The 25609-nt window shown below is 37.3% G+C and overlaps 1 protein-coding gene across 1 annotated transcript in view; it reads right to left on the reverse strand.

Annotated features, from left to right (window-relative positions):
- The window catches only part of LOC131051494 (uncharacterized), a 98219-nt gene that overhangs the window by 33610 nt on the left and 39000 nt on the right, over positions 1 to 25609 (reverse strand). The window contains exons 6-9 of the mRNA XM_057986052.2: positions 3370 to 3447; positions 3055 to 3198; positions 2657 to 2701; positions 2361 to 2527 (exon numbers count right to left, since the gene is read on the reverse strand). Of these exons, the coding sequence (XP_057842035.2) occupies positions 2361 to 2527; positions 2657 to 2701; positions 3055 to 3198; positions 3370 to 3447 (434 nt within the window). The remainder of the gene's footprint in view (positions 1 to 2360; positions 2528 to 2656; positions 2702 to 3054; positions 3199 to 3369; positions 3448 to 25609) is intronic.

Consider the following 25609-nt stretch of genomic DNA (forward strand, 5'->3'; position numbering starts at 1 on the left):
TATGTGGGAGAAATTCAAGAAAGACTTCTTGCTATAAAAAATGTATTGTCTCAAATGGTTTGAGATGATGAATACATGAGATATTACTTTGGCATGCTGTTCTAAAAAGTCAGTTTATAAGGGAATACAAGAGGCTTTCAAAATTGGGTGGCAAAAACTACAAATTGAATCAGACTCAAAGGTTATTATTAGCCTTTTATCTGATCCTCATGGACTCCATAGCAAAAACTGGCAAATAGCAAGAGAGTTGGGGGAGATTGAAAGCTTGAAGGACAAGTTCTAGGAGGTTCAATTCACCCATGTTCCCAGAGAACATTTAGCAGTGGATGGGCTAGCCAATTGAGCTCTTGTGTAAGATCCCTAAGGGAATAATGTACTACTTTTTAAAAATTTCCAAAGTTCTTCCTTTCTATTACCAGTGCATGTTCAATTGTTCCATATGTATTAATACACATGTAGATTGTGCATCAAAATTTGCAATGCTTTGTTGAAAGTTGAAACATAGCTACAAAGATATATATCTGCATTGCTGTTCTTATAATCCAAAGTGCAGGTTTCAAAGAAAAGAATTGGACAGAAATGTGTATAACGAAATGCTCTTCTTAATAATCAGAAATATCATGGAGATTTAGCAATATAAATTTCTGACCTTTCCTATCAGCAAGGAAACTGCCTAAAATGAAAGGTGCCACACAAGGATATGAAAATTATTGTTCCCAACAATAAACAGCAACCAAAAGACTCACATCCAGACAGAAATGACCAAAAGATGAGCAGTAATAATTATTTCTGATCTCCAATGATAACCTCATGTCTGAAAAGAAACACTGTAAAATCTCCCAATCCCAATCGTTGAAATCCAGATGCGAAGTCTGAATAAGTAGGCCAAACACAAGCTAGGGAGGAATCTTTCACCCCTGAAACTGGCCTTTCCAGAGGGTTTGTGTTCCTCAAGAAGCTGAGATGGAACAAGTTCTAAATGTCTAGAACCATGAAGGTTTCAAGCAAAGGAAAAGAATAACTCAACATATCTCCATTTAGCCTCTCACTGCTCTTTTATAACTCTTCAGATCCACCCTTTCGGCTTCCCTCTATCTTCATATTTCCCTTTCTTTTTAGTATTTCTTACTTTAGCTTAGGAAATAATAAAGTGGCCTTGACATAAAGTTGTCACTTAACTTAGGAATTAATGACCATATTAAATAATTAAAAAATTAATTTTAATTATTTAATTATATTTCTAGACCAGATAAAAAGGGGCCATTACATCCTGATGATGAATCACGGAGTGTGATTCGAAACGTTGATGATAAAAATTGGCATACACAATCAAATCCAGAAGAAATTATTGAACACATTACATCCTGACAACTCCAACCTTAATTATTATGGATTTCCTCCTCAATGGTGGTCAACCAAGCTTCAATAGGATCTGCGAAGGATTTTAGATTATGATCTGTCCCAATGAATTCAGCTATGTATCCTTCTCTCTATAATGCCCGGGCTTGAACTACGTACACTTTGATTTCCATCTAAGATGATGAGGTTCGTTTTTTTATTCAAAAAACAACTATGCTTTGAGATATAGTTAGCAAATTACTAAAGAAAGTAGATATGATTTATGATTATTTTATGTGGTATGCATAATTATAAAGTTCAATATATTCCAACCTTCATATTTTTTTCTAAAATCCTTAGTTGCCGGTTCGGGTTTAGGTTCGAAGAACCGGTACGCCGGTACAGCAAAATTTTGAAAAGGGGTTTGGGTTCGTTTGGGTTTGTTTAGTACAAAAACAATTTTTATTTTATTATATTATATTATATATTATAATATAATATAATATATAATAAATCATTGAATTTCAATTTATAAAATAAATAAACTTAAAAATAAATAAACCCCGATACGTACTTTGACTGCTGCTGAGATACTCTGACCAAGGGCTATGGCATGTCAGCTGAGTCAGATGAAATGTCAGCAGCAGGAGGCCAAAACAAAGCACATGACATAATAAATATTTTGCCCAACTGAGTGACCAAACCGAACCACAAATCGTATTTGGGCAATAGGGGGGCCTATGTAGCCGAACCCGGTAACTCAGCTAAAATCCAATCTTATGCAGGATTTTGTCTAATTTCGTGCATACAATACTTTCAAAACATGGTAATAATGTAGAAAGTGCAGATTTACTATCCATCAGTGAATAACTAGAATACAGGTTCCATAGACGGATGGATTAATTTTCTACTCAGAAAACAATTTTATGAGAAAATGTTCTCTTTGCTTGTTTATTGCTGCTCTCATTACTTGAAAATTACCACAAAGAATATATGCTACATATTTTCTCATCATGCAGTACCTGTGAGGTTCATCAATAATAGTTGATAATGAGAACTTTCTGTGTCCAGATTCAGCTGCCCAGAATTTTAGAGAAAATCCATGACCAATACCATCTTCTCCAACTTTAAATTCAACTGTACCCATCACAGAAGCATCTCCTGACAATGCCACAAGGCTGACTAAAACCTGCATACCATATAGCAAACTTAGTGCATATATTTGTGGAATAAAAGTCGCAGCATTTATCACAAGTGATTACTAGTAATAAGCAATTGTTTACAATCGATAGTGTGATGTGACAAAAATATTACCCACCGTAGTTTCATTTGCGGGGATATAATTTCTTCGAGAAACCTGAACCTGTTCACAGGAAACATGACTGACATCTATGTTATAGAGAAGGAAAAAGACATAAATCTCATGATTATCCTATCACTTAAAATAACTCTCAATGTTATTGCTTTAATTTATCCAATTAACACAACTAATGTAAATTTAATCAATCAAAAGCGATGCCAAATACAAACTCAATTGCTAATCAAGAAAAAAAGAAAAAAGCTTGACTTCATAATTTTACAAATGAATGACATTGAGACAAACGAACACCATTTTTGTTTACTTGATTTGAGGAGAGGATGCCTACTAAATGAGTTGCAAGAACACATGCGGTGATTTTTCAATCTTAATGTGTTGCCAAAATATTGTGGTCTCACCTCTGTAACTGCTCGATCATAATATAAATCATAAAATTGAACGCTGTGGTTTTCTGCTGGCAGGACAAGCATGCCTGCTTTGTAATCGACTGCAGGACTAAAATTTGACAGATGCTGAAATTTTTCTTGCACAGAAAAAGGGGGCTGAAAATAGAGATCAAATAAATTGCCTTAGATCCAAATAGAGCAGTGAAATCAAAATCACAACTAAAAATAAAGCACGTACATCCATTTCACACCAAGGACAAAGTCACCAGAAAGTGTCATGCTTCATACAATCAATAAATCCAAGTTTCTGATCTGTGGAAGAAATACCTTGATACCTCCGATAGCCTTGTTGATACTCATAGTTGAAATATTCACAAACAAGATTTTGTTATCTGCACAAGAAATCTAAACCAAATGAAATCAGCAGATCCCTAACTAATTCCCCACCATTATAACATTTCTAAAGTTTCCTACTAAATATCCAAACAATATAATACAATTTGTACACAGAACTATTCCTGAAAATCATCACTTACAGATATTAGAGACAATTATTTTCACCCTCTTTATTTATGATGCGAAGATATGTTTTGACAAAGTTTCTCATGGCCCCATCAAAATAGATTGTAGCTTGTATAACAATTAGATAACAACTTTTATCTCAGACAGCTCGCAGCCCTTCAGACTTAATAGAATAAAACAAAGATCCTATTAAGGTTTGATTAACAACCAAAATAACACTGCTCAAACATAGAAATAAATATGAAATAAGAAAGATAAAATTAGATATGCTGAAAGCACCGGTAGATAGGTTGCTAGATACACAGCAATCACTTTACAAAGGCACATATAATTATTATCGAGGAGCTATTCCAATTAAGGCAGCGATTTCATTGTCAATTAACAAACAGTGATCTCTGTATCTTGAGTGTATGCAGCGGTCCCTATATAAGATAATAATGCAGTGATAAGATTAAGGGGCATATGAAAGGTTTGTGTTTAAATTAATACTTGTGTTATTAATTACTGATGGTGATATGATTACACCCAAACAACAATGGGTTGTTAAGGGGCAAAAGACAGTATGAGGAGACACCACTCTTGAGAGGGCTGTGATCTTGGGAAAGGACATAACCTTCCAAGCCCAATGAAGAAGTATAAGAGAAGATCACCAAAGGAGAACATATGTTAATTTATTGGCAGATCGTATTATATTGGCAATCATTGCGTAACAGCAGATTGGTATGCTGTATCTCACTCATTAACTGAATGTTTATTTACAGTAATATTACATCTGAATCCTATAAGGAATAAAGGACAGATATATGGTCTATAGTATAAACTGTTACATTTATTCTTATATACCCATATAACAGAGATAATAAGATTTATATTTGTTAATCAGATTTATATGCTTAATTTCATTAGTTTACATATATATTCATAATACATGAGACAATAGTATACTCATAGCCTAATCCTTAATCATTCTCTATTGCCCCTCATGAGGATAAGTTGGTTTTGTTACGGAAAGGCGGGTGTGATACCTCCCAAAATGGGTGAGACCCAAGAGGTGGTATGGATGGGTATTCCTGAAACCCTTAGGGAGTCCAAGAGGTGGTATGGGTGGATGTTCCTGAAACCTTTGGGCCTATTTGTGGAGAATGGTTTTCCTAGTGCCCTAACAAGTAATTCCCCATCCTCCGTTAGGGTTGATGATTAGGAAGAAGGATTGGGGCTTCAGTACTATCGTGTTATGAATGCTAATTGTTCTTTAGTTTAGTGTTCTGACTTAAGGCATAATAATGTATGTTAATTATGCAGGCAGCCTCCTAGCAGGGGACATTACAAAGTTACTACTATATAGCTACATGGCCAATATTTAATCCCCTGCTTGGTTGAAAGCCCAACAAACCATCAGATACAAGTTGGAATTGACATAATTGCCTGGAATTAGATGGTTGTCATCCATAAATTAATTTTATAAATATAGGTGTTTATTTGGCCAGTGGAAGATTAAGTCATTTGTTATGACTGCCCACTTTATATTTCCACAAAAGCGGCTTATGAAAGCTAAGGACACAACTACACCATCCAATAATCATTTCTGAGAATCAAGATCACTCTGGTATCAACTTGACAATTACATGCAACTTAATTTCAAAGTTGCAATATTACCTGATTTAAGTGTTGTACCCACTACCCATATGAAATTTTTCATATAGAATCATTTTTAAAGCCAAAATACTGTGCTTTCCATCTAGTGAATAATCATCAAATCCTTGTCTCCAATTGTCATGAACGCCGTCTTTGTTATAACTTATAACTAACATCAAATCAATGTCTTGGTAGAGCCAAAACAACAAGCCTTCCAATGTGCATCAAACAAGGCAAAGATCAAAGCTTGGACTAGCGAAAAGGCAAAAAGATCACTAAGGCATGGAAAATGGATATACTAGTGTATAGTGTACCACTGCACTAACTGGCCTAAAGAAGATGGTTAAGTCAGAATGGTGCATCCTGACCACTGAAGCACACCAGAACAAGAGTAATCCATACTTGGTGAAAAATGTCAAAAGATTGGTCTCTCACATCTTGAGGGCACATTGGCCAAGTTGAAGAATAGGCACATCCAGACCACTATGACACACTTCCTTGATCTATGGCCAAATAAATAAAAAAGAAACATGCGAGGTATCCCTCTAGTGTAAAGGAGCATGCCACATCAAAGGAGGAGACAAAATTCTTAAGCTTTCAAAATATGAACATCTAGTCATATGGAGAGCAATTTAGCTAAGGAAGACCAAAAGAAGTAAACTTGTGTGAAGGATGGTCTACAACGCTTCAAGTCAAAAAGGAACTCTCCATTCAGAAACGTGCTTATGTAAAGGGAAGTCCAAAATGCAAAAACATGGAAAAAGGATGCATAGAGCATAAATGCATGCTTCTCCAAGAGTTGTCTTATTTCTCAATTACAAAAAGGAAAAAATAGACTTCAAGTGTGCTTAAGCAAAATGGGACGAGTTTAAAGTAAAAAATGACAGCCAATGCAATGGTGTATAGTTGGACAAAGGAAGCACCAATGTTTAATAAAAATCAAAAGTAAACACTCAATATATGAGGCACACGCACTAGAAGGTATTCAGGCAGTTTTATACACAAAAAATTAGCAAATAGCAAGTGTAATTGGAAGTTAAGTGTGCCCTAGGAAGATTGATTTGAGGAGCAAAAATTAGAAGCTTTTGCCTATAAAGCATTTGAGGATTGCACTTGTTCATTCATTCTTTCCAGGCTGCATTGAAGTTTTTCCTGTTGTTTTTAGATCAGACTGATAGCAATAACCAGAAATAACACAATGAACACACAGAACACAAGAGTACCCTGGGAAAACTTCTCTCTTGGAGGTGAAAAACCCAGCAACAAAATCTCAACTTGTACTAGGCAATAATCAGACTGTCTTTTTACAATTTTTGCTTCAACACTTGAAGCAATATGAACAGCAGAATATAACTTTACACTAGGGCCCACAGTAGTATGAACAACACCATGAAAATCTGAATTATAACAAACTTATCTGCAATTATCCTTGACTGAGAATGATGCCCTAATCAGAGAGGACAATTCGCTGATTAAGGAGACCTGTAGTAGACCATGAATGAGGTTCGCTGTTCAAGCACAGATTCACCTGGGAGATGAGTTTGCTGCCCTTGGATAAGTTCACTGATCTTGATAATGCAATTTGCTGTCTTAGAGATGTATTTGCTGTCTTGGATAAATTTGCTGCTGAAGGAGGATGTAATTCGCTGACTTGATGTGTGTCTTGATGCATGAATGAACCTTGCATATATATGTGCTTTGACCTCATTGTACACCTCAGATCGGCCTTGCAAATAATAACAATAATATGCTTGGCGCCCATTATAGGGTCAGCCCTATTCACACTCACAAGTTACATCTGCACATTACAAGTTTCATTGCCCATTATAGGACCGGCTCAATTCACAAGTTACATCGCCCATTTAGGGCCAGACCAAAATACATGTTACATATTGATTTTTGCACATTAATGTGACTAAGGCCGATAGGCCAATTAGTCACCCATATGCTAGGTAGGCCCTAGAAGGAATCCAACCTAGCTACAAAAACATCAACATTTCCTTAGTCAACATTCAGCAGGGTTTTCAGCAGCTTTTGTTGCAGATTTTGAAGCATTTTTCAAGCATCCAATCTCATTGATATCTCTATCTCAAATTCAAAAGGCCTTTTAGTAGATTTTCAGTCTTTCATAAAACATACACCAGTTGTCAGCAACTTTCCATGAATACCTAAGGTATCTCTTGAGGGTATTCAACATCAAAGAAAATTGTATTTAATTGTGAAGATTTTAAAATCATATATTCCGTATTTTCTCAGCTCTCAGGTTTAAAACATCAATTCGTAGTTTTTCTCAAAACAACTAGGATTCAAAGGAGATTTTTTCAACAAAAGATAGGGGTTATCATGTTTAAGTCACCAAAATTTGCAAACCTTGCTCCTAGGATTTTCAATGATGGCTTGTCACTTTCAGGTCATATAATATCCAAAAGTCAAGATTAAAGAAGTAGGGCAAGTAATGGACAAGAATTGTATCTTAGGGGAAAGTAACACGGGTAAAACAAAGGCAAGAATAAAATTGCAAAAAGTTTCAAGATTGTAGGTGTATGCACCTAAAATTGTCCTTATTTAATTAAATAAATATTTATTATTTATTTAATTATTCTACCATAATTTCCTCTATTAATTAAATAAATATTTTTTTTATTTAATTAATTGATTAGCTTTTTCCACTATTAATTAAATAAATACTAAGTTGCCAGTTCGACAAAATTTTGAAAAGGGGTTTGGCTTCATTAGTACAAAAAACAATGTGTGTCTATGTGTGTATTATATTATAATATATTATACTATATTATACTATATTATACTATAATTTAATAATATTATATAGATTATTTATTAATATACATTATTATTATAATATAATATAACATCTAATATATTATATAATAATAATATATATAATAATCAATGAATTTATTAAAAAAATTAACTGAATTTATAAATAAAAAATAATCTCACTAAAAATTCATATCATAGGCATGAATTAATATAGAGAAAAAAGCTTATTAATTTCGGCGAACCGGGCCCAAACCCGGTAACTAAGAATAAATATTTATTATTTATTTATTATCATAACACCAACTTTTTCCTCTGTTATCGGGAAAAAGTGTATAGTTAGTAATGTTAATTATCAAAAGTTAGTTAGCCGACGGGTAGGTAGTTGGAGTCGCGACGGTTGGGTCGCACCCCTTCTTCTTCAATGGGATGACCACAAAATTCAGGACGAACGGCTGTGTTCCGATCGTCACTTGTTGCGCCATGAGTGTGCCCAGCGGCTTGATGCCGTGTTGGTCTGCTCCCAATAAAGTAAAGGTGGACGGCCAGAGAGTAGGTTTACCCAATTTTTTCCATGTTTCCTCTGGCAAGACATTTACTCCCGACCCCCCGTCGACAATTGTGTCGGTCAGGATGGTGCCCAATATACCCATTTCCACCACTGCTGGGTGTCTACCATTGTTGATCGTCAGGGTTAATGGGTCTGCTACTGTCTCGCCAAGGTTGTCCTTGCCATGTATTGGTTGGCCTACTGGGGTTACTATTGCGGATTGCAACAACGTCGCTCGCAAGTGCGGCATACTTTCTAGGAGGTCCTTCATTTTGACAGGTATCTCGACCTGTAACAGTTGGTTTATAATGTTTGTTTCTCCTTCAGAGCGAGAAGTACCCGCCAGCTTTTGTGCACCCTTGCTCCTCAACATCTCCCTCTCCAATTCCGCTCGTGCCTCCAGTGCCTTTTGTTTTTCCGTACGGGGGTCGGGAGTAAATGTCTTGCCAGAGGAAACATGGAAAAAATTGGGTAAACCTACTCTCTGGCCGTCCACCTTTACTTTATTGGGAGCAGACCAACACGGCATCAAGCCGCTGGGCACACTCATGGCGCAACAAGTGACGATCGGAACACAGCCATTCGTCCTGAATTTTGTGGTCATCCCATTGAAGAAGAAGGGGTGCGACCCAACCGTCGCGACTCCAACTACCTACCCGTCGGCTAACTAACTTTTGATAATTAACATTACTAACTATACACTTTTTCCCGATAACATCCTCTATTAATTAAATAAATTCTTTTATTTATTTACTTCATTATCCTCTTCTTTCTAATCCTAGCCCTCCAACTTGTTCACATGGATCATAATCTAAATTCGTAGTCATGTGACAATTGCCATATTCCTCTTCATTCACTTTGTCCTTTCTTCAATGTCCACATTCATTGAACCAAAAAGTCAACCCACCTCTTAATCTTAGCCTTCCATTTCAAATTAACCTCTTAATCTTATTCACTCTTACCTACCACTCAATCTCATCCCTTTCTATTTGCCTATCCTTCAATCCTACTGATTCTCTTCTAACTATGTGATCATGGCCATGTATCTTTAACCTCTTAATCTAAGCCCTTGATTCTCTTTAAAAATTCTATAAACGAGGCTTCTTCCCCTTTCAGTGTCAATTCACAATTATCAAAGTACTTACATAATGCCCAAATCTCTCCAAATCATAACTTTCATCATCATTGCATAATAGCTTTTATCATCATCAATCAACCACACTCCATTCCTTTTATGTCATCTTATGCTAGTGCTAAATAGCTGAGAACAAATACTATTTTCACAAGATCTTGGAGGATAGGAGAACAATGGAGTCAAGCCTATTATGTGTGTGAAGGTATAGCTTTGTTTATTTCATTTTATTTGCATGCAAGATAGAGTACTTCATTGGTGTTGTTGGTTAGGTTTTTGTTGATCTAAACTAGTGGTTGGGTTGTTTAGGGTTTACAAATAGATTTAATTTCCAGCATACACAATGGGCTATTGAAGTTGTGTATTTTCCTATTTCCATTAAAAGCCAGGAATTTGTCATCATCTCCAAATAGCACTAGCTCTTAAAAAACATAAGTTCACTCAGCAAGTGAGCAAATCCTTTGCAAACTTCATCCCCATTGAATAGAAAATATTTTCAGCTTACCACTATATGCGGAGACACCCGAAATTGATTTATAAGAATGTCCAGAAGTGTGAGAAATCTCCTTGAATGTCAAAACTTGTTGGCAAACACCAGCTGAAGAGAAATAAGATTTGCTTCCCAAAATCACCAGGAAGAAATTCAAAGAGGAATTTACAATGATGATTAGATTGCTTAACTAGCTAACTGAATACACCAAAATGAGACACATTCATGTTGGTTGGATGGGTTGGCACTTATTGTTATTGACATGACAAAAGTTGACCAAATGGTGAGGTGACTTGGTTGTTTGGTTGAGGTTTTCCTCTTAGGCAAACGGTAAGAAATTTGTAATAAGGACATTGATTGAGTAGACTATGGAGTTCTCGGAATTTGTTGGAAAGTGGTGTCTGTGAGTGGATGGTTGTTTTCTGAAACAACTATATGTTTGAGGATAAGAGAAGAGAATAGGCAAACCCTCTCCCAATATCTCTCTTTATAAATCAGGTCATAACCCAAGACACATATGAGATCAAGTAAGAAATGGTCCACTGGATGTTTGAGAGAGCTACTTGATTTGAGTGAACAATTATATGTAATTGCTTGTTTTAAATGAATCGTTTATGTTTGGATGTGTTGGTTGAATTGTTTGAATGTTGAAGAATAGTTTGAATGACTCATTTGCACCTATTTCAAATTGTTTGAGTGTTTTGTTTGAGGAAGTTTTCCTGAATTTCTATTGATTTTTCTTGTGATTTAACTGAAATGAATAAATTAATCTACCTAAATTAATTGATTTAATTAAAAAGATCAAATGCAACTAAATGAATGAGGCTTGTTTCGATTTTTAATAAATAAATGAGCCAAACTAACAAAACAATTTAACAAACATTAATTAATTAACTGTATTAAACTTAATCAGATCGCTTTAATTAATCTTTGGTCTTTTCACGAGGTTCTTCCCATAGTGTGTTGGTTAAGTGGTGGCATTGTTATTCTGACCTCCAAGGTTCAAACCCCCGTTGGGCCATTGTAATCACAGGCATATGCCTTGACTGATCCAACGTGCTTGTGGCTTTGAGCCTCACCTCTGTTAAATGGGGATGAGGTCCCCCGTTTGTAACCTCACCAGTTCAAAGCTCTAGGTCAAAAGCATTTCACATAGTACCGGAGGGCTTGTCGTGCAAACAGTTTACCTGGCACTTAAAATCATTAAATCTTTGGTCTTTTCAAGAAAATACACAAAACCATAAAGCAAATAGAAGCACTAATTCCTTCTTTCTGATTTAAAAGAGCAATAGAACACAAAATCTTTTGAAAATAATCTTAGGCAAAGCATACAAAAGACCGTCTCTTTCAGGAATTAAATTGCTTCTTGAATGTAGAAGAATAGAATTTTTAGATTAAAGCTTTGAAGCTGGTTTGATTAATTAGTGCAGGTTTCTACTGATTTGACTAAGGGCAGCTAGATCAACTAAGAATAACCAATGCTTCCTTAGAGATTACCTCTAATTTCTCAAAGGCTTTCCAGGAAAGGCACTACAAGGAGTCTTTTGGTTTTTTCTGTGGTCATTTCTATGATTTCTTCTAAAGAACCAATGTGAAGAAATGAATAACTAACTTATAATATAATGGCAAGAAGTAAAGGACAAACAAATAAAAAAACCTAATCTTTCTACACTATCAATTTTAAAATTAGCAAATAAAATCTAAAACTATAGAGAACAATCATTAGCAAACAATTCAAAAGCTAATAAAAAGATATCTAATCTAATAAACTGAAATCAGATCGTCCACAAATCATCAAAGATTAATTTTCATAAACAATATTAATATTTAGCTTCCCTGACCTAGTCTGCTGGCATTTCAAATGGCCATTGAAGTAATTTCCAGCTTACATTTGCCCCTAATCCAATCATCATAAACCTAGTGTAGACACCACCTTTTCGCTAGGAGTGGCACCCAATAAGCATTCTTTGAAGAGTCGATGATCAATAGTATGATGTCTTCATGTCCTGGCATGACTCTTGGAGGCTTCCACAATTCTCCTTAAACTTCCACATCACAAGGTCCCACGAATTCCTCAAGAAGCTGTGTTAAACTTTGAATATACTTCCATATGCTGCAGCAGACTTACATTAAAGATTTTTTAGGCCTCAAACAATTCACCACCCTTTGTTGCTTCTATATTAGTCTTTGGAATTCTTAAAGGACTGTGATTCTATTCTTTTCATCAGGTGCTTCCCTTGTCTTATGTGTGGCTGCCGGAATGAAGGGCCCCACAAACTCCTCGATTCCTCTTGGTCTTGTAAACTGTGCAGGAATATCTGAGATGGCACATAGCTCTTTTTTCCCAAAATGGTCCAGAACTCCCTTTGCTAGCAGCAGCTAATACTGGGATAACCCAATAAAGGCTGTACAAGGCTTTGGGAGCCTCATCAAAATACTTCAACCCTCCTCAAGGGCTCCATAGAGTGTACAACCTGCAATGGAAACCCTCTAAACCCCTTGTAACACAACAAAATCTCTAAATCAATAACCAAAAAGTTCCCATAATGACCGAAAACAAAATACTTTGAATGACCCCAACTGCAATCACTGTGGAAGCAACAGTGTCTCCTATGTGAAATCACTCCAACCAGCTATAGACAATCTCTCAGATTGGAAACCAGTGATTAAATGAGGGTTTTTGTCCTCGATCAATCCTTGAAAAATCACTCCGGTTCAATTTGACAAAATATTGCTGTGTACTATTCTACATAATCCAAAAGAGAGCCCAAGACCTCCTTTTATAGAGTTGCAGGGAAAAAGGCTAATTTAAAAATTCAAATAACTCATTTATCCCAGGAAACCACTTTTCCAATCATAAAATGACTTAAGTGTTAGTCCACTTCCCTAGGCATCCACTTTTGGGGAACATAATGTTTATGAAAACCATGACACTAAAGTGAAATAATAAAACATTAGCATTAATACTTTAGTGTATAATTAAAATACTCCTGTCCAAATTGTGGAAAGCACTAACAAAACTAATCATGTCGATGAAAATGAGGCCGTGGGATGAAGATTGGCACCAATTTGGAGATTTACTAAAAATAAGCATTAACTCCAATAAATGTGGAAAACAAGCCAAGAGACCAAAAAACACTTTGGAAAGCGTCATTGCAAATCCCAAAAATCAACTAAGCTCAACTCCGCAAAGAACAACCAAAACCAAGTTTTCCAAGATCACTAGAGTCCCCTAACCACTACCAATTAGCCTACGAGAACTCTAGAATAGGCTTACGGTCACATCTAATGACTAGAACTGGGAAGGGGGCATTACAAGATGTAAGATAAACAAAGGTTGCAAGAAAAATTGATCTCGGACAATGAATTAGTTAAAGAAACTTCAATTGATTGGAGTCAAAAACATAATTGGAGGATCTAAATTGGGTAGAATTGGGACAAGAACTAAAGGGAAATTCACATTTTTAGAATAATCATGCATAAAAATAAGCAAAATGACATGAACGATTTCAGTGAGTTTGCTTCTTTGGTAGTAAAAGTTTTAAGTTTACCACAGTGAACATGGATTTGTGGCTTCAAAAAAGCAACAAACTCAAAATTAAGGGTAGAAAACATAATTTTAGGCCAAACAAAAAACACAAACACAATAAAGGGGAAATGCCAATCATTGGAGACTCATGAAAAGTCATAGGTGGTCTTTTTTTTAAAAAGAGAGTGCCTGGTAAACTTTTTAAAGTGGTCGGTGACGCTGGCACAACATGTCTTGCATCCCCATGTGAAACACTTTTGACTTGGAGCTATGAACTGATGAGGTCACAAACAAGGGACACCATCCCCATTTATCAAAGTTGAGGCTCAAACCTGCGAGCACATTGGATCAGCAAAGGCACAAGCCTGCAATCACAATGGCACCTTTCTCTATAGATGTTGGTGAAACATCACAATTTTACATTTTATGTCATGTATGCTTGCTTGCTAGAGCTTTGGCCATTAGGAAACTTGCCATGTAGGTCCATTCAATTTAGGCACTTATTATGACAAGGAAAGAAGAAGCAAGAACATTTAGGCCATGGATGTCCTTTATCATGTATTCCATATGTGAGGGTAAAATGCTTCTTGATTAAGCACCTTGATCAGTGAGCACACACACAAGTAGTTCTCAGAGTTCCAAAAGTCTTACAAGTTTCATATGATATCTTATTTGTTTTGTGCCATGTTGAAGATAGGACCTTTTTCTTGATTGTCAAGAATAGGAACATTCAACACTACCCAAATTTATAGACACATGACACAATTAGAATATAATGAATCTGAAATGCTATTGCAGGGTGAATGATGCTTTTATAATGCATTTAATGTGGAGATTGGATAAGCAACTTTATATTAGGACTTTAGAGTAGAACAAATGAATGATCATTGATTTTAGATTATGCTAATTGGTATATAGAGTTTCCAAATAACACCTATATCCAAGTTTGTGGCTTCACCTCTTTTCCCTAGATGCTCCCAGGGTATCCTAGCAATCAATCAATCATGCTGGAATATTGTAGATAAATTTCAAACGTTCATTTCTTGTAGAAGGGAAGAAACAAACTGAGATATTATTTCCCAATCCAATTGGGTTTATAAAGAAAGCTCCACCAGAAGTGCTTTTCCAGTCATCAATATCTCCAGCCCAATCAGCATCTGTATATGCACATAAAGTAAAGTTATCATCCTTAGGGTACCACAAACCATATTCTAATGTACCTTGCAAGTATCTAAAAATCCTTTTCACCGCAATCTCATGATTTTCTCTAGGATCACTCTGAAATCTTGAAACAATACAAACAGCATTCATAATGTCAGGCCTAGTCAGAGTCAAATAAAGTAGACCTCCAATCATAGATTTGTATCTTGTAGGATTTACTGGTGCAGAAAAATCTTTTCTTGTCAATTTCTCACTTGTAACCATAGGAGTACTTACCGGTTTAGAATCTCCCATACCAAATTTCTTCAGCAATTCCTTAGCATATTTAGTTTGACAGATGAAAATATCTTTGTCAGTCTGAGCAATCTGCAAACCTAAGAAAAAATTCATCTCACCAATCATAGACATCTCAAATTCTTTCTCCATATTCTTAAAAAATTCTATGCATAACTTATCTTCATCTCCAAAAATAATGTCATCAACAAATACTTCAATAATCAGTATATCATCATCAGTGATCTTATAATATAAATTACTCTCGGCACTGCCCTTAGTAAAACCAAGCTTCAAAAGATATTTATCCAACCTTTCATACCAAGCTCTAGGTGCTTGTTTCAATCCATATAAAGCTTTCCTTAACCTGCAAACCATGTTTGTATTATCTAATAGTGAAAAACCATCAGGTTGCTCAATATAAACTTCCTCATCAAGATCCCCATTCAAAAATGCACATTTAACATCCATCTGATAAACCTTGTAGTTTTTATAAGCAGCATAGGCATGAAATAATCTTACAGCTTCAATCCTAGCTACAGGTGCAAAAGTCTCTCCATAATCAATTCCTTCCTTCTGAGAATATCTTTTACAAACCAATCTAGCCTTATTCCTTGTAACTTGACCATCCTCATTCAATTTATTCCATAAAACCCGTTTAGTTCCAATAACATTTTTATTTTTAGGCCGACGAACAAAGGTCTATGTGTTATTTTTCTCAATCTGATCTAATTCTTCTTCCATAGCTTTCAACCAATACTCATCTTTACATGCCTCAAATACTGATATTAAACATACCTCATTAGTTGTCAGTCTTCTTCTTGTCATCACTCCATTGCTCTTATCCCCAATGATCTGATCTTCTGAATGATTCAATCTCCCATACCTAGGAATCTTCTGACTTTCTATTCCTCTTCCTTGTTCTTCAGTTACTATAGAATTCTCTGATACTGCTGGAGTAACTGGTTCAACACTTTGTTCCGGTAAAGGTGCTACCGGTTCAGATATAATCATTTCCACTATCGGTTCCTTCTCATAAACTATGATTTGAGTTATATTCAGCTCATCTACTTTGACATTAGCACTCTCCACAATTCTCTGCTATCTCTTGTTATAACATCTATATGCTTTGCTTTCATTAGAATAACCATGAAATATGCCTTCATCACATCTAGGATCAAATTTTCCAATGATATCATCTCTCCTGATATAACATTTACAAACAAAAATTCTGAAATACTTAACTGTAGGTGTATTGCCAAACCATAATGCATAAGGTGTCTTACCGGTTTTTCCTTTGATATATACTTTGTTGAATGTATAAACCGTTGTGCTCACTGCTTCTCTCCAATAGATATGAGATAGAATGGCTTCCATCATCATTGTTCTAGCAGCATCCAAGATAGTTTTGTTCTTCCTTTCCACAAATCCATTCTATTGAGGTGTCTAGGGAGTAGAAAATTGTCTTCTTTTACCATGCTTCTCACAAAAGTTATTAAACTCACTGGATGTGAATTCTCCACCATGATCTGACCTCAAACATTTAATCTTCAATCCTGTCTCAGTTTCCACTTTAGCCTAAAAGATTTTAAACTTTTCAAATGCTTCAAATTTCTCTTTTAGAAAAGTAACCCACATCATTCTAGAATAATCATCAATGATTAGCATGAAATATCTATCACCTTGAAAACTTTTAACTCTAGCAAGGCCACACAAATCAGTATGAATAAGATCAAGAACATCAGTTGATTTATCTTGTAAACTCCTAAAAGAGATTCTGACCTGTTTACCCATTTGACATTCTTTACATAGCAGATTATAGGGCTTCATAATCTTACGTATATCCCTAACTGCCTTAGTTGAACTGATCTTCACACTGCAATCAAAATTTACATGACACAGCCTTTTATGCCATAGCCAACTCTCATCAATCTGTGTAATCAAACATGTCTTCTCACTGGAGTTTAAATGAAATATATTACCTTTTGTTTGTGTGTCGGTTGCAATCTCTCAACCAGATCTCTTAATGATTTTGCATTTTCCATCTTTGAACTGTAATTGAAATCCCTTATCTACCAATTGTCCTACACTCAAAAGATTATGCCTTAAACCTTCAACATAATAAACATTGTTAGTATTGTTTTTACCATCCAATGATATAGTTCATTTTCTTTTGATCATACATGTTTTGTCATCTCCAAATCTTACTAGACTGCCATCAAATTCTTGCAAAGCTAGAAACTTCCATTTATCTCAGTCATATGATGTGAACAACCGCTGTCAATTACCAATTCATCCTTGTCTTCAATTTTAGCAGCAAGTGCCTTCTCTTCAGGTGCATTCACTTCCAGTGTCGGATCATCTTCCTTGATAGCTAGGAACACCCATTCCTTCCCATCGTTGGAACCACTAGCAGAGTCTTCTGTCGGTTCATCATCAGAATCAGTAATGCCTTCCTCATCCGCTATGTAGCATGATTTGTCTCTGTTTGTCTTGTACTTGTGCTTGTTCTAATATCTCGGGTTAGGTTTAAATGATTTTTTAGCTCTTTCTTCAAATCTTGAATTCCTTTCAGGACATCTAGATGCAAAATGACCAATCTTATTATATGCAAAACATTTAAAAGGTGTTTTTCCTTCATACTAGTCCTTTAGGTACTCTTCTAGCAAACAGTGCTTCAAGTTACTCAAACTCATCATCTTCTCTCTTCATATCTTCTAATTCATTTGCATACAAAGCTTTTGAGTCTTGCTTACAGATTGTAGATGTAGATGCATGAAAAGCGAGTTCAAACTTCACAGCTCCAGAAGGTCCAAATTCTTCAAACTCCCAACCAAAGTATCTTTGTTGACAGATATATTAGCCATTGTTCTCAACTAATTAATAGCAGTAGCCTTTATTTTGTAAGCCGGTGGTAGGGTGCTCAGGACTTTAGAAACAATTTCATCTTGACTCGGAGTTCCACAACAACATTGAATTCTCATAACAATCTCATTTACCCTTTCCATGAATGCAGTAATCCTTTCATCTTCTTCTATCTTTAGATTTTCATATCTCACCCAATAACCATCAAGTTTAGCAATCTTCATTGTAGGGTCACCTTCATTAAGAATCTCCAACTTATCCCATATAGCCTTTCCAGATGATTTGCCAGTTAATCCCATTATTTGTTGATCAGAAAGTGCACACAAGAGGGCATCTCTTGCTCTACAATCATTCTCAAGCTCCTTGTCCAGGTTTACCGGAGGAGGATTGTCAGATCCCGGATTATAAGGTGTGACACCATTCTGTGTGATCTCCCAAATCTCCTTGTCAAGACATCTCAAATGAGTCTCCATCTGAATCTTCCATACTGTGTAATTTGCTCCATCAAGCCTCGGAATATCTCTCTGAAAGATAGCTCCAAAAAAACTGGATGAGCTTGAACAGTTAGTCGCCATAGGATCTTCCTCAAGTGGTTAAGCTTTTTGCAGAGAGGACCAAAGCTCTGATACCAACTGTTAGACAGTGCAAATAACCGGAAGACAACTGAGAGGGGGAGGTGAATTAGTTGTCACGGATTACCGAAACTATGAGCAATTTAAAACTTTAATACTAGAACCCAAAACATTAATACCGGAATAGCAGTTAAACCAATTAAACATAAACAATAATCACAAAATAAAAACCATCCACATGACACCAAGATTTATACGTGGAAAACCCGGTAAAGGGAAAAACCACGGTGGGAAGCCTACCCACAGTCAAATAATACTTCAGCAGCAATATGTGAATTACAATTGAGGGGCCAACACTTGCAGGAAGGCCAACAGCCTAGAGCACACTACTCATCACAAAAGGAGCCTCACTAACTACATAGAAATCCAGACTACAATCCGGAGAAGTGTTGAACTGCAAAAGATAGCATTTACTATGCCTAAGTACAGTTCCGATTAAGCGCAATACCGGAGGACTGAATCCTCTTACATAAACCCAATTCGATCTCCAATGATCGACCAAATCTTCTGCCTGAATGATATTACATTATTCGCACATTACATTCCTTGACCATGACCTCTAGCATAACCATGATGATCTACAATGAGATCTTACATCTATATATACAAATCCTCGACCATAAATAATTAGGTCGGCCATCAGATAATAAACCAATTACATAATTACAAACCATGTGCCTTAGACCAAACAAATATTAGAATATTATAATAATGTTAATTTTAGTATTAATGCTCAATAGTGTATATTCTATTTTAGTAAGATCTTCTACGATCTTCTCAGCAGTTTCTTATTAGAAACTTGCTATTCTTGTAAATACTCTTGTATTACTTATGAGCATCTTGCTCATTCTGTAAATTAATCAATTCTTTGAAATCCATTGCGTGTCTTGCACTGTTTTATGGTATCAGAGCTTTAGGAGAATTTTCTTCGAAAATTTTTTAATTCTAATTTCCAATTAGTGGAAATTTTCGAAATTATTCCAATTAATCTTAAAAATCCATCTAGGGTTTTTCAGTTTTTTTTTCCTCGATCCTGTGTCTACTTCGTGGGTTTGTGCAGTCGCAATTTTTCACGACCCGTGGTTTTTCCTGCTAACCTGAATTCTGTCGTTCTCGGCTGCACGTGAAGGTTTTTTTCCTTCCGCAGTATTATCTGCTCGCAATTCGGGGTGCAGGTGTTGCGAATTTTTTTCGCATTCTGGATTCTGCATCACGTTTTTTTTTTACGGCGGCTATTTTCTGTTTTTTTTTCAGCGGCATTCGTGGCTCTATGCGCGACCTGCAGACTGTTATTGTGGGTTCTAAAACCCGTGTGGACGTCTATATTGGTGATTCTTGGTGGGTTTTTCGAAACCTAATCTGGGTAGTTGTCCGATTTTTCTGGGTGCATCGTTTTCCGTGCCTCAATTTTCGAGCCAACGGATTTGAATTTGGTTTTCAGATTCCTTCTGGGTTTTCTCTCATCTTTCAGGCACCTGTCTGTTTTTTCTGCATCAGCCGGGACTTATCTTGAAATCCATGCCTGTTGCAGTTGTACCTCTCTTCCTGTCGTTTTCAGTGCATTGGGAAACGTGCAAATGGCTTCTCTAACCAACCTGATGTTAGAAGGCAGTCAACGCTTTAATGGCAACAATTACAACATCTGGAAACAGCGTATGTTGACCATTTTTTAATATAAGCGTCTTGACCAGCTTGTTTTGGGAAAAGAATTCAGTCCTGGTACACCTGGTGCAGATCAAGATAAGTTTGATGAACGCAATCAAGAGGCAGTTATGCTTCTCAAACTCTCCGTGACTGATGATCAATTACCACAGATTCCTTCCGGCAAGATAGCTTTCGACATCTGGAAGCATCTGAAGGAATTGCATGAGACATCCGACAAGAGCCGAGCATTCTTTCTGAAGAATCAGCTGTTCTCCATCATGATGGACGAACGCATGTCCTTACAGGAACACCTCACGAGGATTAAGGACATTCGAGATCAGCTCGAAGCTATTGGTCGGACTATGGAGGAAGAAGACATGGTAGTCATCACTATAAAAAGTCTTCCGAAATCGTATGAACACTTCATTGAGACCCTCAATATTACTTCAACTAATGTTGGCCTAAAGTTTTCAGAATTGTGCACCAAACTTCTACAGCAAGATCGCTGGAAACAACAATTTGGTAGTGGTACTACGTCAGCCTCCTCGGAAAATGCCTTTACAGCCCAATCCTTTCACAAGGATAAAGGCAAATTTCAGTCCTCTCAGTCTTTTCAGCAGAAAGGCTCTTCTCAGACACAGGATGGTGCTAAGAAGAAGAATGTGCAGTGCAATTATTGTCACAAGTATGGCCACATGAAGAAAGATTGCCGTCAGAGGCTCGCTTCTGAACAAAAGAAGCAGGGAGGGTCACACCAGAAGGCGCATGTTGCTGAACATTCCGAGCAAAAGGAGTCTGCCTTTTATGCCTTTATGGCTAAGAGGTCTTCAGATCATGCCAGGTCTTCTGCTTGGTACATCGACTCTGGGGCGTCACGTCACTTTTCTCATCGACGTGACTGGTTTACAGACTTCTCATCTTTCAGTGATTCTGTTGTATTCGGCGGAGGTGAGGAATATACAGTTGTTGGTAGAGGCACTGTTCAGATACAGTCTGGTGGCAGGAATCTCATCTTCCTGAATGTGTACTATGTTCCTGGTATGGAACTAGATGGCAGGAATCTCATCTGCTCTCTGTCAGTCAGATTATGAGGAATTCTCCTCAACTAGATGTGGTGTTCAGTGCTCACAAGTGTTCCATCGTTGATCGGGAGACTCGTCTTACTGTTGCTGTTGGTTTAGAGGATCATGGCCTATACAGGCTTCTTGACACTGGTGATTCTCCTGAAGTGGCTCTGGCAGCTCGTGTTTCCCCTCTCAGCACTTTGTGGGATCAGAGATATGGACATCTCAACTTTCAATATCTCTCTCAGCTATCTCGGGAGGGACTTGTTTCAGGGTTACCTGATATTCAGACTCAGCATCTTGGAGTATGTGGCACCTGTCAAGCTGGAAACAGCATCGGACTTCATTCACACATGGAGAGTCTTGGCGCGCATCTAAGGTACTTCAATTACTTCATGCTGATATTTGTGGTCCTATGAATACATCTTCTGTTACTGGTTGCAAATACTTTTTTCTTATTGTAGATGATTTTAGTAGAAAGATGTGGGTGTACTTTCTTAAACACAAATCAGATGTATTTAGTATCTTTCAGAAGTTTAAGTCCTTAGTTGAAAAAGAGTCTGGATGTAGCATCATTACTCTTAGGACAAATAACGGGGGGGAATTTTGTTCTTTTGCATTCTCCAACTTTTGTGATACCCATGACATCAAACGCCAGTTGACTACACCCTACACTCCTCAGCAAAACAGTGTTGTTGAGCGTCGCAATCGTACGGTTGCTAAGATGGCTCGTTCAATGTTACAACACAGGAGTGTTTCGAATAAGTATTGGGCTGAAGCAGTGTTTACTGTTGTCTACCTCCTTAACCATTCACCTACTCAGGCTATTAAGGGGAAGACTCCAGAAGAGGTTTGGTCTAGTCGGAAGCCTAAGATCAGCCACCTGAAGGTTTTTGGCTCTATTGCCTATGTTTGGATTCCAGATGCTAAGCGCTCCAAGTTGGATTCCAAAAGTCAGAAACTCATGATGACAGGATACAGTGATCACCATAAGGCCTACAGACTGATAGATATAGACACTGAACGTCTTATCTTCAGTCGTGATGTTGTATTTGATGAAGACAGAGGATTCTTTCAATCCCCTTCTTCTGAGCAATGTTCTGAGGATCAACCTCACAGTGTTCTTCTTCCATTAGGTTCGCCTGATGGGAGGGATGATGTAGAATCCATTTTCGATGATACACTACCTGAGTTCCCTCCGGAGAATAATCCTCCTCCTACTGCTCCTGTTCCTAATCCTGAGCCTCTCCCAGCTCCTCCAAATGTTAGCACCTCTACTCTCCGGCCTAAATGGTGGGCCAAGACCATTGGTGATCTCAGGGATACTAAGCTCATTGAGGGTAGAACCTCCCGTAATAAGAGCAAACAATAGCATACAGTCAATTTTGCTCTCATGGCTAACATACACAATGTTTTTGAGCCTCAGACATATTCAGAGGCTAAAGGTATACCTGAGTGGGAACAGGCTATGGAAGCTGAGTTCCAGAGTCTTCAGAAGAATCACACTTGGGCCCTTTCTGATCTTCCTTCAGGGAAGAAGCCCATTAGCTGCAAATGGGTGTACAAAGTAAAATACAAAGTTGATGGAACCCTAGACAAGTATAAGGCTCGTCTTGTTGCTCGTGGGTTCTCACAGAAAGAAGGCATTGACTACGAGGAGACTTTTGCTCCTACAGCCAAAATGAGTACCATACGGCTCGTTCTTGCCTTGGCAGCCCAGTTCAGTTGGAAAGTCCATCAGATGGACGTCAAGAGTGCTTTTTTGAATGGTGACTTACAGGAAGAAGTCTACATGACGCAACCCCCAGGATTCAAGGTTGCTAGTCAAGAACAGAAGGTCTGTAGACTAGTCAAAGCACTCTATGGTCTGAAACAAGCTCCTCGGGCTTGGTACATGAAAATTGATAAGTACCTGACAGATCATGGTTTTCAGCGGAGTCCATCTGATGCAAACCTGTATATCAAGCATACTAGTAATGATGTTCTGTTTGTGGTTGTCTATGTGGATGACTTAATCATTACTGGCAGTTCAGCACATTTGATCACTGGGATCAAACAGGATTTGTGCCGCACCTTTGATATGACAGATTTGGGACTTCTACATTACTGCTTAGGAGTTGAAGTCTGGCAGACTGAGAACAGTATCTTTCTCTCTCAGTCCAAGTATGCCAGAAGTCTTGTGGACAGGTTCAGAATGCAGGATTGCAAACCTGCCTCTACTCCTATGGAACCCGGGCTCAAACTTTCAGCTCAGTCATCTTCACCAGTTGTGGATGAATCTTTGTTTAGGCAACTAGTGGGCAGCCTCATCTATCTTACTGCCACTAGACCTGACATCAGTTTTGCAGTGAGCTACATTTCATGCTTCATGACAACTCTCAAGGCTGATCATTGGATAGCAGCGAAGCGTGTGCTGCGTTATGTGAGTGGCACTCCTGATTATGGACTTCTATACACTCAGAGTTCTGATCCTACACTCAGTGGTTACACAGATTCTGACTAGGCAAGTTCGGTTGATGACCGTAAATCTACAGCAGGGTATGTGTTTAGTTTGGGATCTGGTGCTGTCACATGGACTAGTAAGAAGCATTAGGCAGTGGCTCTCTCCTCGACAGAAGCAGAGTATCGGGGAGCAGTTAAGGCATCTTGTGAGGCGGTTTGGCTTCAACGAATGCTTGCGGATATGCATGTCTCCCAGGCAGGTCCAACTCCCTTGTTCTGTGATAATCAGGGAGTGCTCAAACTCGCCAAGAATCCAGTCTTCCATGAAAGAACCAAGCATGTGGAAATTCATTGTCACTATATTCGACAGCTGGTTGAAGACAAATTTATCCAATTGCTGTATGTTCCTACCTCGGAGCAGCCAGCAAACATCTTCACCAAGCCCCTTGGTCTTGATAAATTTGTAAAATTCAGGGGGTCTATAGGTGTCGTTAATAGATTGAGCATTAAGGGAGGGTATTAGAATATTATAATAATGTTAATTTTAGTATTAATGCTCAGTAGTGTATATTCTATTTTAGTAAGATCTTCTACGATCTTCTCAGCAGTTTCTTATTAGAAACTTGTTATTCTTGTAAATACTCTTGTATTATTTATGAGCGTCTTGCTCGTTCTGTAAATTAATCAATTCTTTGAAATCCATTGCGTGTCTCGCACTGTTTTAACAAATAATATCCAGCACATAAGACATCCCGGAAACACATCAAGAGGTCCAATCCACACGTTACATTAAAGTCGGTCCATAACCTAGATCAACCGGGACCCAGTATAGGTCCACACGCTACAGCAATGATCTCCATCCGCCAAGTCTCGAACATGATCACCAACAACATCCTAAAACTCCACCAAAAGCTACACCAACACCACTTATGAAATTCATCAAAGATCTTCATCAAAATCTCTGTCGGTGAAACCCTCGTCGGAACCAAAAACTAAGCTACTAAGCAAGCAGGATAGCATCCGATCACCAGACCAAAACCAATTGACCGAATATGAGCATGAGTATCATGAACAAGCCAACTCCATAACCAAATCCTACCGGAGCCTACCGGATCATGTCGGATCCAAATCAACAGAAACGATTCAACCTACCGGGACCAGAAGGGTGTCGGTAAAGCATCCAAACAGCTAATGTTGGCATCAATGACAAAACATCAATGCAACACATAATCAATTCCACCAAATGGCCAATAGAAAACTAATAACCACTCAGAAATGTGTGGGTCTATGTAATGTCCCCTTTTTAAGGTTCCTTAATAGTGCAGTAGTTGTTGATTTTTTCGGTTTGTGCTAGCATGTTCAAAGGGGTAATTTGATATTACCAGTGACCTTATATAGATTATAGGAGTCATAGGACGCATTTAGATGTTATTTCCGGCTTTCGAATTTGGCTTCAAGATTCTTGGAGGGAGCATTTATTTTTAGTAAGTCGCCCAGTCATGTTTGTTTATCATCTTTCATCATCAAGATCACTCCTATGCATTCAGATTTCAATCTTGATGCATTTCGACTAGTGTCTCTAATTGGGTGCATTATTGAGCTATATTTAATTATTTTCACTAAGGTTGTCTTTTAATTAAATTTAATTTATCCAACACATCAGTGTCATAGCTTGTTGGAAAGAGAATGGAAAGTTTTAAATGATGAGATGCTTAATAGTGACTTTATGTGCCGGCAATGTTTCAAAAGTAAATTAAATCACGTTTTAGAGTCAAGAGGCTTAATAAATTAATATAGTGATTTTAAAAGAAAGTTTCTAGAAAGTTCCCTAAAAGGCTTATAAAAAGGGG

The sequence above is a fragment of the Cryptomeria japonica genome, chromosome 2 (genome assembly GCF_030272615.1).
Source record: "Cryptomeria japonica chromosome 2, Sugi_1.0, whole genome shotgun sequence".
Classification (NCBI taxonomy): Eukaryota; Viridiplantae; Streptophyta; class Pinopsida; order Cupressales; family Cupressaceae; genus Cryptomeria; species Cryptomeria japonica.